We start from the raw sequence: 18,091 nt of genomic DNA, 5'->3' as shown, positions 1-18,091 counted from the left end.
GGAGGGGCACAATTATCATCAACCGGTTTTGAGCTAGACACCGGAGCTTCAACAACCCTTGATGTTCCCGCTACATGGTCGGGCCGAATTTTTGGTCGAACTCAATGCTCCACTGACAGTACCGGCAAGTTCTCTTGTTTAACAGCCGACTGTGCCTCTGGCCAGGTTGCATGCAATGGCGCAGGTGCCATCCCACCAGCATCACTCGTAGAATTCACTTTATCCGGCTCTGGAGGAAATGATTTCTATGATGTTAGCCTCGTAGATGGGTTCAACTTGCCTTTATCAATAACCCCACAAGGTGCAGCCAGTTGCCAAAGCACGAGCTGCCCGGGGAACGTAAACAGTGTATGCCCGTCAGAGCTAGCCGTAACAGGACCTGATGGCAGCGTGATTGCTTGCAAGAGTGCATGTTTGGCTTTGAATCAGCCACAATACTGTTGCACTGGCACTTTTGGTACCCCGGCTACATGTCCACCTACCAACTATTCCATGATTTTCAAGAACCAGTGCCCTCAGGCTTATAGTTATGCCTATGATGATAAAACTAGCACATTTACGTGCCCTACTGGAGCTAATTATCTTATCACATTCTGTCCTTAAGCTGGAAGCTCACGAATAATTCCTTGTACACTAATTGACAAGAAATAAAATCATGATCTGTTTTTTTGTACTAAAATGAGTAATGCTACGGATACAACTTGAGATGATCACAGTATTGGCTAATAATGGATTGTTTGAACATGTTGAAGTACTTCACTCATCTTTGAAAAGAAGACATGGTTTAAATCCTGAATTAAAGGTTTTAACATTCTTCAAAATTTTGATTAGCTTCAACCGCACTGATTTGCAATTAATGGAATGTTTCTACCTGATGAAAGAAGTTGGATGTGAATTGAACCAGACAAGTCATCCTTTAAAATAATAACTGGCTTAGAATAAAATGGAGAAACAAAATTTCCAGCTATGGTAAGGCAAGACGCTCAAATGTATTATGGTGAATATCTCAAGTTTGTTGAGGAGGAAGAGATTGTTGTGAGCAATAATTGACTTTGTAGGATAAAGTGTACGGTTATGTCCTGAAAAGAGGATGTGATAAAATCACACTTTTTCACATGAAGGAAAAGTATTACCTACATCTATGGTAAAACCAACTTTTGTTAAATTACCAATTCTTATGTTTAAATTATTAGGAAATTATGAATTATAGTCTCTTAACCATAATTTTAACACTCTCTCTAAACTCAATCTCTTTTTTAATATGTGGGGCTTAACACATGCGATTTTTAACATTTTAAATAGGAATTAGAGTGAAGACAGGAATAAATTATCAATTTTCTCAAAAGTTTAAATTATTAAGAAATTATGAATTTAATCAGTTAAACATAATTCTAACTGTTCTCATCTGTAAAACCTTTTGGAGAGGCATTGAAGTTTCACAAAAAGGACAGGCCAGATTGGCACTAATCACTCTTTATTTTTGACTGAGAGAATCAACCACTTAATACATGCTTAACAAATATATGCTATAATAAGAAGAAGCTGTTATCTTACTTCCATTGAAACAATACAAACTATGAGTTATTTATTTACTTATTTAATATCCATTTTGATAATGGTTCTTGCTATTTACATGTGCCATTTATGGCTATCCCCTATTGTCATGACCAACAAGAGAGATGGGAATTTCTTAAATAGTTTGCCTTGTATGGAATGGCTTGTGTATTGGAGGTTGTGATAATTACAAAAATGAGTGTCTCGCTGGGAGCTTAAGCTGCCTATATATCCATTCATGTTAATTCCGTTTCTGTTTCAATTAGAGGCAAACAGCCAGTGACTTTTACCTTTTCCTTTATACTTGAAATTTCTTCCAAAGAATGCATAATTTGGAACAACATTTGTTACCCTGTTTCCATTTCTTGTGTCTGCAATAATTAGTTACATAACTACCATGTTTGAGCACTCTCTTGTAGGTGAGAAGTGAGATTGCTTACTTAATAATACCTTTCTCGATCCCGCATATATAATAGAAAATTATTGTAAGGTAGCATCAAGAATTATAGCACAACTTCCGAAAAATAAACATCCATCCATTGTTAAGATTAGTGCCATAAAATCTTATTGTACGATGATGTGTATAATATTATGTATGACATTATGTTATAAATAATGAAGGTGTTTTACTATCTAAAATAATGGTAATATGAATATTTTGATATTATCATATAGTCCTTGAGATGCATAGTATGTGATTTATGTGATTAGTCACAAAAAATATAAATCACAAATTTTTTGTAAATTCAAAACCTTAGTTCGTAGTCGGTGATAAAATTAGGCATTTTATCTATAAATACTATAACGTATCAACTAAGATAGTTTGTCTTGATCGTGGAAGTAAAGATTTCTAGTTGATATATTGATGTATCTTAAGTGTATAAGACATATTGAACTAGATCATTGTGAAATTAATTATTTTATTAACGACTATCAACTGAATAATAAATATTTATTATTCAGTTGACAATCGTTAATAAAATAATTAATTTCACGACTTTAAAGATTAATCTCACGACTTTAATTTACATAAACTCTCAATCCTAAGAGGATTGTGAACTCAATCATGAAATGTAGGTTGCTTTGATATATCAAGAGTGAGATCTAATTCAATGGTCAAAACTTCAGTATGTTGGGTAGCCACACGTAGTGCTAAAGGAACACTTATCCTCAAGATGGAATTTATAGTCTCTTTGTAGATATATATAATATTCCCTTGAAATAAGTTTAGTGAGTTTGGTTATTCAAAGTGTTAGGTTTAACCACTTTAGTAAAGAGTTACTAAAGTTTATATTTTATGAAATTTGATTTCATAAATATATATATATATATATATATATATGAATAATTTAAAGGATTAAACCGGGTATTCAAGAATCAAGAGGTAGTAATTTTCAAAGTGATAGTTATATATAATGACTTTGTATTACTACAAATATTTTAATGAAGGGGTTAATTGTTTAAATAATAAAGTCTTGGGATTTAATTTTATTAATAAAGCCTAGAGTACAATTATATTTATATAGTGGTATTAAATATAATTAATTATAACTTTGGGTTTGTCAAGAGTTGACAGATAAGTTCGAAGCCCATTGGAGTTAGAGTTTTATTTGCCCTTTTGGTCCTATCCCAAGCCACACATTAAAACCCAATTAGGTTGGCCCAAAAGGCTAGCCCATTTAAATAATCAATTGTTTATTTAATAAGAGTTATTAAATAAAATAACTGTCTTTTGACAGTTAAAAAAAATGTATGTACAATTTGTTGAGGTTCAAAAATCATAATATAAGACCCAAAGATTTGAAGCCCAAGATCCATGAAAGAGCAGGTTTTAGAGCCCATGAAACAAAGGCCCAGCCTGCAAAGATCAAAAGACAAAAAAAGGGGAAGAAAGAAACTAGGTCGGGATCTTAGAGACCGCCAAGAACTAGGGATCCTTGGGACGCGCAACATAGCCAGAATGGGATTGAGACAGCTCGAAAAGGGGGAATCAAAAAAGTACAGGAAACGAAGGACAGATATGTTCTCCTCAAGTGCTTAGTGATGCAGCAAAGAACCAGAGGGCCTGGAAAGCAACAACTTGTGAGAAAAAGGCTGGTACTTCGAGGAACCTAGAAAGATGAAGCATAAGGGGAAGTAGTAGGAAAGACCTTCGACTTGGTAGGGAAGGATTCGGCTCACTTTGGAAAAATGACAAAGGGTAAAGGCGTGGAAGCATTGAAAGAAGGGAGATTGAAGGTCAGCTAACTAAGAGCACCACCAAATGGAAAGTCAGCGAAGGACTTTCAGGGAAATAGCACCAAAAGGAGAAAATTATAAGGAATGAGGAAAGAACCTACCATCTGAGTAATGGGCACAGCACGAGCTTTGATGCCTAGGGGAGCAAAAGAGAGAAATTGGCGATACCCTAGAATCCTACCATGACACTTTAAAAGGGGTAGGGAGCCAACATCAAAGGGGCATTGAGAAATAGTGGAATCATAACAAAATCATTGAGAAAACTCTGTTAAAATTCAAAAGAAATAGGAAAATACCTCCTAGTATCCCATAAATAGCCACTAGTATTTACTTGGATTCAAGGGGATTCAAACTTTGCAAGTCTTAGAGGCTTGGATAGCCATCTAAGTTTGTAATTTTTGAGCTTATTTGGACCTTGTATCATGTTTTAGTGAGCATACTGGAATCCATAATTAAAAAAATAATCAAATATTTCATATTAATTTGGGGATCCTTACTAGTCTGTGTGCCTTTTCTTTTACATTACTTTGTCTTTTTGCTGTTTTTTCTTGCTGTTCAATACATATATTTCTTGCTTGCCAGTGTATACGTGTTGTACAATCTTTGCTTTGCGCATAACCTGATTCATAAACATCCCATTTAGCTGCGGTAAACCAAGCCTAGTCCCTTTAAATTATAACAAGAGGGTCTGGGGTCCTTGCTTAAACTTGGGCCAGGATACCGTCAAAAAAATCGACCCTCACACAATTAAAAGAGAAATGTACAGTTTTTCCTAAACATATTCTCTCTTGAACAAGTGCATACATAACTGATTGAGAGACCACACATCTTGGGGATATGTGGAATTAGAGTGAAGATTGAAGGTATTCCCAAGTTTGAACTTCTTTTGTTTTAAATTTCACTGCATCAAGGTACACCTTTTTATTCTTTATTTCTAAAATTCTAGATATTCCATGTTATCTCATATGAATGAAGTAAATACTTGAGTTGCTTTCGCTTTACGTTTTGTATGAGATGCAAAACCAGTTTTTCCAACATCCATATAAATTCTAAAAAAACATTTGACCTTTTTTTTTTTTTTTTTAAACTTTTTATAAAATCAAAGCATTTAACTTTTTTTAATCTCATGAGAGTTTTCTACATAAATTCTAGACTCCTCAAAGCATTTATAATTTCTACATAAATCTCATGAGAGTTTTCTTCCTACGGTTATGGAAGAAAATGGATTTCTTTATTTTTCCAGATTTTGGGCAAGAGGAACTTTTTGGGCTTTACAAACTTATTGGTTTTGATTATGTTCGACAATTTTTTGAGTACGTGTTTGTTTTGAAAGAACATATTGATTTTCTTGTGAAATTTTTTAATGTCCAAAAATATTGTAAAGGGAAAAAATGTTTTTTTTTTCTTTTTCAGATTTGTAAATTTTAGAATATTTATTTTAAAATTTTAAAGTTATTTATTATATGTAATAGTTAAATTTATATGTTATAATATAATTGAACGAACTAATGAATGTGCTAGGCTCACTTCACAGCCAACGAGGATTTTTTATTAACAGATGAGATACTAATCAAAATGAACTTCTAATGTTAGGAGAGCGAATCTAAATTTTGAAATATTAAGGAGTAGAATCAAAATGACCCCAAATTCAGGGGTGTGATTTGTAATTTACTCCTTTGAAATATTTGAAACTTCATATTCAGAATTACTTATTTAAATATTTTAAAAAAAATTAACAAATTACCAAATTTACTATCACATTGAAATTTTTTTTTAATCATTTTTTTTATGAATAATACTAGAGATACAAACTTTTTTACAAAAATTGTACAAACTGCTGATATTGTGAGTGGTTATTGGAAAATAAAAAGGTAATGTTAATGGTGGGCTTAGTTGAAAACCAATAAGAAGTTATTCACATCAACGGTTTGTAAAAATGTTGTAAATAGCTTGTGGCTATAGCGTTACTCTTTTTTTCTTATTAGTTTTTTATACAAGAAAGTACTGTGTATATACTGAGAAATAGCATGGGAGATATTTCCAGAGTCTAGCCAAATATCATCACTACTATAAAGACTATTATTGCTCACAAATCTTCCCAATTGTAAAAGAAAATTAATACTAACAAGTAACAAAGATTAAACCAAAATCAAAAATCAAATTGACACGAAAGACAACTGCCCACAAATCAGAAAAAAGAAAAACATTGAAATAACAAATTGCTTGAAATTAAAGTCAATTTCTGAAACCAAATCTTCTTGGCTTAACTGCTAGAGTTAAATTTGGATTCCTACCATAAAATAAAATTAAAAACTAAAAACTAAAAAATATTAAACTATCACAAAATACTACTTGTGGCTGGCCAAAATTAGCAATATTGATTTCAACCTCACACAATTAATTTATAGAGATGGAATGCCAATCAACCTTATTTACCATTTTTTTAATAAGTCTATAAAGTGATGTTGGAATGGTTGCTTGATATATATATATATATATATATAAGTCGAGTAATGATAGGATCACATAATTTCTCACAACTTTGTGCGACAACTCGCCATGTGGCAAGTTGTGATTGGCAAAGGTGTGATAGTGGGTCATGTGGGGACCCACTTTTGCCAATCACAACTCGCCACAAGGCGAGTTATGGTACAAAATTGTGGGATATTATGTGTACCAAACATTACTCATATAAGTCAGGTAAAGTGAAAAAACATGTGTTTGGAAGTAATACAACAATGCTCCTTGGTTTTAGGCCAAGGTGAAGGTTAACACTTGTTCTTGCACTACAATATTCTCACTCTCTCTCTCTTCTCTTCTTTTTAATCCTTGATTCCCTTTCTTACAGGGGTCTCTTTCCTTTATGTAGTCATCCAGGGTGCATCCTGGCCTTCCACTTGGAGGGCCAAAGTTATTCATTCAGATACTTGTCCCATCAGGGCCTTACTAGAAGGTTTCTCTGTTAGGTTGTGAGCTGTAATGACACTGTTTAGGGGTCATTCCACCATTAATGTAGCCAGCTAAGTGGGTGCAGAGCGTTGAATGTGGAGGTAAATAATGCTTTATCTGTACTCTTCCTTCATCCACTTAATGACAAACCTTCCTTCCTTTCCTCGGTTACATGTCTGGTGGTTTTCATGGCCTGGCCTCGGCCCTTCTAAGAACGTATCAGTATCCTCAGGTCCCTTAGGCACGCCGATCTTCTCAAGTTTTGTTATTGCGTTATCATGTTTGCTCTAAGAACTCCTTGACAAAACTTTCCAAGTTGTGCCCCTTTTGTCTTAACCTCTTCTCATTTATTCTTGTCCTCAGTGTCCATGCTCTTGTCCTCGGTTTCCCATCCTCCCACACAACTATTCACAAATTCTATAAAATAAAAAAGCTAAAAGTTAGAGGTAAATTTACAATAAATTGCTTCATGAAAATTCAATCCATGGCCAAAACCTTCTAATTAGGTTGTCGTAGGCTCATCTTGGCCAAAATCTTCTAATCCTCATCAAATGGAAAGCACGAGCAATCTTAGATCTACTACTCTCGCTACTACTTTCCATGTATGTTCGTATTATTATTATTATTGCTCCACTTCCTTTTCCTATTCTCAAATAATTGGCCAAAATGGGCATTTGTCCCTTTTGTTCAAAAGATGTAGCAAAATGTCCATTTTCTGAAGTTATCTAGCAAAATGCTTCTGTTTTGAAACTCGATTTTTTAACAATCGAGTTTCAATGAAAAACTCGATTTGATGAAAATCAAGAAATGTGAGAAATTTTACATGGAACTCGAGTTCCATGTTTTTTTTTTTTTTTTTTTTTTTTAGAGTTTGATTTCACATAACTCGATTTTCTAAAAATCGAGTTTTTCATTAAAACTTGATTTTTAGAAAATGAGTTTAAAACAAGGACATTTTGCTAGATAGTTTCAGAACATGGACATTTGCTGAAAAGTTTTGGGAAAGGGGCAAATGCCCATTTTGGCCCAAATAATTCTATCTTGTTTTTCATAGCACAAAGCTTAGTCTTCAACAATTCAACCTCATCTCAAACAACTTCTCTTCATCTTTCTGTAGAGCCAACCCTTCTCCCACCCTACCAAAACCTTCTCAAACTCTCTACCTTGTTTCTTTTCTCATGTTCCTCGGATTTATCAACACCTTCATCTTCTTCTTCATATTCATATTCTTCTTCCTTATTATTATTCATTTCCTCGTTCACAAAAAGAATTTTTCTTTTTTTATGTATTCCACTGTGGTTTTTGTAATTGTCAAGTATTTCTATTTTCTACCCATCTTCTTGACTTTCAGGCCATGTGTCGACGTTCCCATCAGGCCCATAAGATATTACACAAACTGGGTTGTTGCACAATTGTGAGAGTTCATTGGCTTTTTTCATCACAGTAGGTTTCTCTTCTTGTATGATGTTTCTCCGGCTCTTTGACTGTTTTGCGGCTCATGTTGTTCTTGTTCAACCCCATTGAATTGAGAGCACTAACTAGAAGTCACTACAACGAACATGAGCTTTTTCAACTGCATATGTATTTCCGCAGTTAGCATAACTATTGAAATAAGTGGTGAGAAATTCACATATGTATTTCCACAATTGGCATATCTGTTGAAATAAGTGGAAAATAATTAAGTAAATTTCACATGCCAACTGATTAAATAGGGATAATTTATATCAATAGTTGGATGAATGTTATAAAAAAAATTAATTAAATATTCTAATCAACAGGTTATAAATTTAAAATAAAAACACAGAGCTTATATAGGTATTTTACTAATAAATGTTTTTATCCTACAATTGCTCTCTCTCTCTCTCTCTCTCTCTCTCTCTCTCTCTCTCTGTTATTTTCTAGGCAACCAAACAAAATCCAATCACTCCTCTCTCTCCCTTTATATCTCACTCTCACTCTCGCTCTTGTTCTCTCATAGATCTTGGCGGACAATTTTCCTGTTATTTTCTAGGCAACAAACAAAATTCAATCGCTCCCTCTCTCTTGCTCTCGCTCTCTCATAGTTCTTGGGGTTGATTTTCCTGTTATTTTCTAGGCAACTAAAAGATTCTTGACTCATTTTTCAATTCTCCCTTGATTAGGGTTTTTTTTTTTTTTTTTTCTTTCTATTTCTCTCAATTTTGTTGTTTTAAAAACTTATTTATGATCGTTTGTTTTTCTTTTTTAGACTTAAATTTTGGCCATACTCTGTTATTCGCTTGGAAGATTTTGAACTGTTGTGGTTTTTGTTCTTGAATTCGAAATGCTTCATCAAAATTGAATTTGTGGTTTTGTTTATTGGTGCTTTCAATGTGATTGCAAGTGCATTGGGAGTTCAGCTCAATGAATGGTCAAGGAGGTTCAAATTTCACTATCTGTGGGATTGAAAGCTAGAACTTTGTGAGTTCAAATTACAAGTGTTGTTAAGTTCTTAGCTGAGTGTGAGAGATGCTTCTTTGAGGGGTGCTCTCAAAAAGAGATTTGGGTGCTTAGGGCACCTCTCTTTTGGGTATTTGTGTGGAGTCGCCACTTACTTTTTATACAAAAATAAGGAAAATAAAATAAAATACAATTACATATCCAAAAATACCTCACATTCTTAATTGATCATACAATTACATCTTGGTAGAATAACTTTACAAGGCTTTGTCCTAATACAATCTATGTAAAAATTACAAAGTTTTGATCCCATTAAATCTACCAAAACAAAAGATAAAACACAGTCTACTATCCAAAAACCTAAGTTGGGGGGCTGGGTTACGGAATAGGAAGGTGTTAGGTACTTATTCCGTCCAGAGGAAGTCTGTCTTCTAGACTCTAAATGACTATTAAATACCCATATTCAAAGTATGAAGTGTTATGCAACAGATGCTATGTCAAATCCTAATCTAGGGTTAAACTTTTATTCAAGAACCTTAGATCTGCTTTTATTTTGTGTGAAAAATTTTGATGAGAATAGTTAATGAAAAATTTAATTTTGAGTTTCCATAAAGAAAAAAAAAGAATGATTTTAAATAAAAATTCAGATCTGATTGGGATTTTTTAATGTGGGAAAAAAAAGATTTTTATTTTGAAAACACAAATTTTTTATGAAAGATGCAGATCTGATTTTGATTAAAAAAAACAGTCAGATTTTCATTTTTTAAAAATGCAGATACAGATTTTTTATTAAAAATAGACCAGATTTTTATTTGAAAAAATGCAGATCAGATTTTTTTTTTTTAAAACAGCCAGATTTTTATTTGGAAAAATGCAGATCAGATTTTTTTTTATAAAAACAGACCAGATTTTTATTTGAAAAAATGCAGATCAGATTTTTTATTAAAAACAGACCAGATTTTTATGTGAAAAATGCAGATCAGATTTTTTATTAAGAACAGATCAGATTTTTATTTGGAAAAATGCACATCAGTTTTTTTTATATTAAAAACAGAGCAGATTTTTATTTGAAAAATGCAGATCAGATTTTATTAAAAACGGAGCAGATTTTTATTTGAAAAAAATGCAGATCAGATTTTATTAATAAAATTTAGATCAAACTTTACGAAATAAATTCAGATCTGGTTTTACTTTGAAAAAGAAACAAAGAGGGAAAAAAAAATACAAATCTGACTCTTAATAATAATAAAAAATGAAGAAAACTTGCAAATTTGATTTTAATTTTTTCAAAAAACACAAAGAAAAATTGCAAATCTAAAATTCTAAGCCAAGATTCAACCTAGATCTAGACATTTCATCAATTAATCATGTGAAAACTTTTGAAAGCAAAAGAGAACATTGATGACATACGAGAAACATGATTATTTAAACACAAAAGAAAACATCATGTTCATGGAAACTAAAACATATATGAAAGTATGTTATGGAAACAAAGTTAGATTTATACCTGCATGAACTTAATCCTTAAGGAAAGAGTTCCTCAAAGAGAAACAATTTCTTTTTAAGGATTTAAGTGAAGCCTCTTAACAAAAAAGAAGTTCCTAAAGCAAGGCTTCTAACGTAAGGAAAGAGAGAAGTTTAAAAAAAAAAAAAAAAAGGGTCAGAAAAATGCCTGAAAAAAAAGGGTAAAAAAAAAATCCTGAATGTTGGAGGCCCCCCTTATTTATAGAGGTATTAGTTGCTTAGAAAATAAGCAAAAAACTTATGGGGAAAATCCTAAAAAAAAGGAGATTTGGATAAGAGTAAGCTGATTTTTTAGATCAAAACAAGTTTTAGTATTTTAATCATATTTTTTTACTCAAATTTTAGATTAAGCTGAAATTTTGACAGATGAAGGGAAATTCAATTCTCTACATGTCAGAAATAGCCTAGTCTTAATTTTGAGTTCTATTATGCCAAAAGTGCCTTGGAACATGAATTTGAAATCTGCTACTTGATTAGCACGTTTTTGAAGTGTTTTCCAACTCTAAAACTATATTTGAACAAATTTAAGAATTATTTTCATGATAAACTTCATTCCAAAGTGATAATTAGGACTTTTAAAATAATTATTTTGAATATAATTATCCCAAAAGCCTAATTATCTACCGTCTTTATATATGATTAGCTTATTTGTTTTAATCCCATGCAGCAAATCTCATTTTAAGAAAAATACTTAACCAATCACAAAAATTCATTTAATTAATTTTAATCACTAACCAACCAAAATTAATTTCAATTAATCACACGTGATCGGTTTCACCGCAATCAATGCATGTAGACCATGAAAACTTGATCTCGTGATATCTTTCAATCCGAGGGTTTGATTTGGGAATCAGGCATACCATCGCGGCCATTATAATCTCAAGATCATTTTTATGATATGCAATGAATGAATTAATGCAACTATGATTTTTTCAGGTATATGAATGGTCATTCTAGCCATCTTCCAAGATTAAATTTTTGGTGCAAAATTGAGTATCTACACTGAGCTTCATGCTTAATTTGGTTCTAATTTTTAATTTGTTAGTTTTTTATTTTTGACCAAATTTGTGATGAATCTGGGTAGCTGTGACCTCACCACTATGAATTATTATTGTCTTGCATATGGTTTTAGAATAAATTCTTTTGCAGTGGACACTAAGCATGCCTTTTTTGATGTAATAGCATATTCAATCACCCATAATTTTAAAAGGGCTATTAGTGACAATAATACTAACCAATTAATTCACTCTGTTTGTATCAAGTGGATTTATGCATATGAGGCACCACTTTATTGCATTGTCACTTTACACTCCATCTGAAGTAGATTTGCATATCACTAGACATAATCAGATTTTCAACATGGAAAGGCTTGTCAAAAAGGGTTATGATGGAGATATGCTATGTGTATTGCAGATATATGTTGGAGAGCCGTGACCATTTGTTTTTTGAATGTTCATTTGCATGTAGAATTTGGTCTTAGCTACTGCATTTGTGTGGTGTGAACCAAGATACATTCACCTGGGCTGAAGTTCTTAATAATTCCCCTTAACTAATCTGCAGAAAAGAGGGTTCAAATCCTCTCTTTGTAAACTAGTTTTGGCTGCATCAATGTATCATGTTTGGATTCAGCAAAATGCTACAGTGGTTAATGGAAGAATCTTGTTAGAGGAGGCTTTAATGCAACAGATCAAAGATTATGTGAGGTTGTGTGTAGGTAGTTACAAAGCAGTGACCAATTCACATTGTTATATGGTTTTATGTAGTAAGTGGAACATTTCTTTCTCTGTTTTGAGTGCTAGAACAGGTTAAGGATTGGTGTATGACTTCTGACCCTGTGCTGTTGGAGTCTCTCAGGTTTCCCCTACTAAGAATTGTTGTTTATATTTCTAGTTTGATTTGTTGTTCAATAATATCACTTATTCATTACAAAAACTAAGGGTGGAAACATCATCAAGGTGAAAAATGAACTTATTAGTTTGTAGTGCACTTATTAGGGTTCGTCAAGACCCCTAGTAAAAACCATTGAACTTTACTTAAAAATCTCAAATTTTTATATTGGGTTGTTGTTTTTGTTCTAAAAATGGTGTTTTAGTTTTTTTTTTTTTTTTATATAGGTTTGTGTTTGTTTGGGGATTTTTGAGGTTTGAGTTTGTATACTTGATATGGGGCTGTGTTTTTGTGTGGATTTTTAAGGTGGGAAGTTGGTGTATCAGACCACTAAGAAGAGGGCAAGTAGACCCAAGTGCCTTGTCAATAGGGATGGCCATACCCATTGGGTAATGGATATCCAACCCTACCCGATCCAAATATTTCAAGTAATACCTGGTTCTTCATGGGTAGAGCCTAATCGGGTAAGGTATGGATATTACCTGAATTTTTCGGGTAGGATATGGATATTATCCAAACCCAACCCCCCAAAAAAAAAAACCCCTAAACCTCTCTCAGACTCTCACCGTCACTCACACAGTCACACTCTCTCTGCCTCTCTTCAGTCCTCAGTCCTCACTGTCACTCTCTCTCTCTCAGAGCTCTAGTCTCCGCCTTTCCTCACCGTCACTCTCTCTATCCCTCCTCCCTGCTTTTGCACTATTGGTTTCTGGGGTTGACATTTTGGGAAGGTTTTGTCTCTCACATATACACACAGTTATTGGTTTTGGCATCGATTTTTTGCTTCATTCTCGTTCCTCGTTCTCGACAAATCAACTGGGTCTTCCTACCGCTCTCTTTCCTCAGGTAAATGATTCATTCTTTTTCCCTCTTTTGCTAGTTTGGCTTCAAAAGAATATTCTTTTCTGTGGGTATCTGGGTTTGACGTTTTGGGAGGATTCTGTTGATAATTAGCTTTTGTTTCCTTTTCTAGACTGAATTTGTCAACTAGTGAGTTTTTTGTTCTTTGCATGTTGTTTGCTTGTGTTGTCTTGTTGAATTTATCATATGGGTGTGTGTTAGATTTTGATATTAGAGTTTGAATTCAGCTGAGTATATGTCAATTTTGGTTTTTGATTGAATTTTATCAACTGGGTATGTGTTAGATTTGGTTTTTTACTGCATTAAGGTGTTTGATTCTATGTGGGGATATGTCTATTTATAGAGAGGAGTGAATTTGTCTAAGTTTTTTTCACAAACGGAGCATGTAAGGCTTGTTAATTCTTCAAGCGTTCTCAATTTCTTGTTTAATGGCTGAACAATTAGTTGTACTCTGTACACATTTGAAAAGAAATCAAATTAGACCACTTTCATACTATTATGCAGTTTTTGTGGTACTGCCTACCCTACGACTTGTTGTTTAAGAAATCAAATTCTTCAAGCGTTCTCAATTTCTTGTTTAACTTCGACTTGTTGTGGCTACCATTCAAAATTGAAATTGAATTAGAGTGTTTCATTTTCTCTTTTTGTTTTTTTTTTTTTTGATGTATTCTTTTAATGGCTGAACAATTAGTCTGTACTCTGTACACATTTGAAAAGAAATCAAATTGGACCACTATAATGGCTGAACAATTAATCTTTCTCCCTCTCTCTTTGCAATTGCCTACATGTCTACCACATCCTCTGCCTCAACCCCAGCCCCAAGGCCCCCAACTAGCACGACATCAGAATCACAATCGTTGTTTGGAGAGGAAGTTGAGTCCATTCCGGTTGAGAATCCACAACAACAAGGCACTAAAAGAAGAACAACTTCAGACGTATGGAATCATTTTAAGAAGAAGAATATTGATGGGAAAGTTAAGGCTCAATGCAACTACTGTGGAAGACTTATGGTTGGAGCAAGTACACCAAGGATGACTCATTTAAAACTGCACATTGCAAAAAGTTGTCCAAGTGCTCCGAAGGAAGCACTTCCGGGGGAAGGAACGGATATTAGGAAGCAAGTTCTTATCAAACAACACAATAGGGCAAGAAGTAAAGGGATCTCAAGCCCTAGTGTTTTTAATGAAGAGGATCAGAAGGCTTCGAGGAGGGACCTTGCCCGAATGATCATTTTACATGAGTACCCTCTTGCAATTGTTGATCATGTTGGGTTTCGGGATTTTGTTGGTGGTCTTCGGTCAAATTTTAAGATAGTAGGAAGAAACACATTGAAGCGAGATATCAAAAAAATTTATAATGAAAAGAAGCAGAAGACTATGGTAGAAATTGACAAGAATGCAAGTAAAGTTGCAATCACAACGGACAAGTGGACTGCAAACAATAGTAAAAGGTCATTCATGGTAATCACAGCGCATTACATAAATGACTCTTGGACTATGGAAAGCCGAGTTATAAGGTATTATTTTTCTTTGAGTCATTTTGTTGTACTAGTTTTTAGATTCTTAGGCAAGCTTATTAACTTTATACTTTCTTTAGTTAATCATATTTATGTTTATTTTTTTTAGGTTTATTCGTATGCCATCTCCACATGATAAGTATTCTCTTTCTAAAATCCTTTTGGAGTGTCTTTCTGATTGGAACAATGATTTGAAGTTATCTGCCATAACTGTAGATAATGCTAGCAACAATGATGGCATGATGAAACTTGTTTCGGATAAGCTTCAAGCTAGTTCACTTATTTTAGGTGGAAAATTGTTGCATGTGCGTTGGGCAGCATATATTTTGAATTTGGTTGTTCAAGAGGGTTTGAATGTAATTGGTGATGGTATTGAGAAAATTCAAAGTAGTGTATATTTTTGGACACAATCACCAAAAAGAATAGAAATTTTTGAAAAAATGTCTCGCCAATCACATATTGCAAGTACTAAGGAATTGGTACTTGATTGTAGAACTCGTTGGAACTCTACATATTTGATGCTTTCAACTGCCTTGATTTATAAAGATGTTTTTCCCCGTTCACTATGTTGTGAGCCTCAGTATCAATCTGCTCCAACTAATAGGGATTGGGAGATAGCACAAATTGTTTGTGAGAAGTTGGGTTACTTTCATAAAGTTACTGAGTTGCTTTCTAGTACTGCCTACTTTACAGCTAATCATTATTTTCCTTCAGTCTTCCAGTTGAAGTTGGAATTAAATCAGTGGCTTTCAAGTGAAGATGAGTTGGTTAAGAAAATGGTAGCAAAGATGTTAGCTAAGTTTGATAAATATTGGAGTGATGTTCATGATATCATGAGTTTGGCTATTGTTTTAGATCCAAGATATAAATTGATGTTATTGACATTTTATTTTAATAAAATGTACGGTAATAATGATAACGAAGAAATTGACAAGGTTAAGAACCTTCTTTTTGAGTTGTTTGCGGAGTATGACTTAGAAAACATTGATAGAGGAGTCATTTATTCTCAAGCTTCATCTTCTACATCTACATCAACTACTGCACCTGAACATGATGATACAATGAGGGACTATGATTTGTTTGTTAGTAATGCGACTACTAACATAGGCCAAAGGAGTAGGGATATTATATCAGAGTTTGAACTTTATACTAGTGAGAAAGTGGCACCTAGAACTGAACAATTTGATGTTTTGGGTTGGTGAAAGCGTAATGCTAGTAAGTATCCTACCTTGCAACGCATTGCAAGGGATATTTTGGCTATTCCTATGACAACAGTTGCCTTAAAGTCGGCTTTTAGCACTAGCGGGAGATTGTTGAGTCCACACCATAGCCATCTTCATCATGATACCTTAGAAGCATTGATGTGTGGGCAAAGTTGGTTATGGAGCGAACTTAAAGGTGTACTAAAAGATGCTACCATTCAAAACGTTCTTGATGATTATGAAGAAGATGAACTAGAGGAAAGTCATGCCATGGAGCTTTCAGACTAATGGATAGGTATTATTATCCTTGATTATCCTTGATTTTGGTCTATGTTTGGAATGGCATTCCCTTTTTATTTGAGACAATGGTATTTCTTAAATTCTTTGTTAGAAATTTATAAGTTTTGTACTTCTGATAGTCTGATTTATATACTTTCTAAAGAATGCACTGCTTACCTGTTTACTTGAAAACTGCATAGATAAGCTCCACGACACTGATATACATACTTTAAACATGGAACAAACTAAAAATGAGCTTGTTGTTGGTTGTCCACTGTATTATTTTGTTGGTTTTGTACAATAGGCTCACGTTTGTCTTGGTAGTTTGCACAAATCAGAGGGTTGCATCGATGTATGATTGTTGTCTAACAATCAATATATGCCTTGTATGGTACATGAGAAACTTAACTATTCACTATTTATGGAGCACAGTTTCCTATTCTTAAGTGAAAAGGGTTATCAATTTGCTTTTATCATTCATCCATTTTCTTTTTTTCTTTTAGGAAAAATTCTCTAAACTTTATTGTGTATCTTATTAGGTATCAAATATCTCAGACTTTGTGTGACTTACTGTCACCTGCTGCCAGGGGAGCAGGGAGATTGGTGCTGCCTTGTTGTGGCTTGACTTCCGCATGTTTGTTGTCATGCACAAGTCATGAGATCTGTAAAGGCAAAAATAAATGTCTTATATTGTTGTATTGTTGAAATAGGATTATTGTGTCGTTTGTATCAAGTTTTTCTGTGAAAAAATGGAGATTAAATAGATAGAATCAATGTTGGTAATTTATAGAAGGTATTGAATAGCCTCTTACTTTCAATGGATGTTGCTTGTCTTCAGTAATTTGTTTTTTCATCTTAAGAAGTGCTGGTTGTCAGTAGTTCATGCTATGAGTAGTGTTCTAATCATAATATAGTTAAGTAACGAGATGTAGTGTTATCTTATATTTACCATAAAAATCTAATGAATCACTACATTAGATTTTTAATATTATTTATGTTTGTTTTGACAGGTCCTGCACTGTTAGAGTTCATGATGGGAATGCAATGTTGCATGTTGATCTTCACTACCATGGAAATAGTAGTATTTTGTGATTTATTTTAGGAGTTGGAATTTGCTGACAAACAACTGAAGAGGCAGAGGAAAATGTTGCTTCTTTATTTTATTTTACTTTTTAAAATTTTGTATCTAATTCTTGATGAGGCTCACGAAAGAACATTGGCAACTGATATTCTGTTTGGACTTCTAAAGTAAGTGTTGACAAATAGACCTAATCTGAAGCTAGTTGTAATGAGTGCTACTTTTGAGGCTAAAAATTTTCAGAGTTATTTTGATGCACCACTTATGAATGTTCCAGGGAGGCTTCATCCAATGGAAATATTTTACACTGAAAAGCCTGAAAGTGACTTTATTTTAGGAGTTGCCATTTGCTTGACAAACAAATGAAGAGGCAGGGGAAAATGTTGCTTCTTTATTTTATTTTATTTTATTTTTTATCCAATAAAATTTCTATCTCTATCTCAAAAAAAAAAAAAAAAAAAAAGAAGAAGCAGATACAAACTAATCCATAAAATTTTTTTATTGATTAGTTTTTTCTTTTTTAAGATTGGTTAGTTTTTATGTTAAAATGTTTTGAATTATAAATAAATAAATGGGTTTCGGGTT

At 33.3% G+C, this 18,091-nt stretch overlaps 1 protein-coding gene and 1 long non-coding RNA gene across 2 annotated transcripts in view; both read left to right on the top strand.

Annotated features, from left to right (window-relative positions):
- Nucleotides 1-603, top strand: part of LOC136066757 (thaumatin-like protein 1) — a 5,107-nt gene extending 4,504 nt beyond the window's left edge. Inside the window, exon 2 of the mRNA XM_065771551.1 lies at nucleotides 5-603. Coding sequence (XP_065627623.1) covers nucleotides 5-603 — 599 coding nt within the window. The remainder of the gene's footprint in view (nucleotides 1-4) is intronic.
- Nucleotides 604-15,599: 14,996 nt separating this feature from the next.
- On the top strand, nucleotides 15,600-17,753 carry LOC136067180 (uncharacterized). The gene is made up of 2 exons (XR_010628702.1): nucleotides 15,600-16,444; nucleotides 17,439-17,753. It is a non-coding gene; the product is annotated as an uncharacterized LOC136067180 (long non-coding RNA).
- The last annotated feature ends 338 nt before the right edge of the window (nucleotides 17,754-18,091 follow it).

The sequence above is a fragment of the Quercus suber genome, unplaced genomic scaffold (assembly GCF_002906115.3).
Source record: "Quercus suber isolate HL8 unplaced genomic scaffold, Cork oak 2.0 scaffold_5, whole genome shotgun sequence".
NCBI classification, from domain to species: domain Eukaryota; kingdom Viridiplantae; phylum Streptophyta; class Magnoliopsida; order Fagales; family Fagaceae; genus Quercus; species Quercus suber.
The sequence above is the reverse complement of the archived record's forward strand: the minus strand, read 5'-3'. Positions and strand labels throughout refer to the sequence as shown.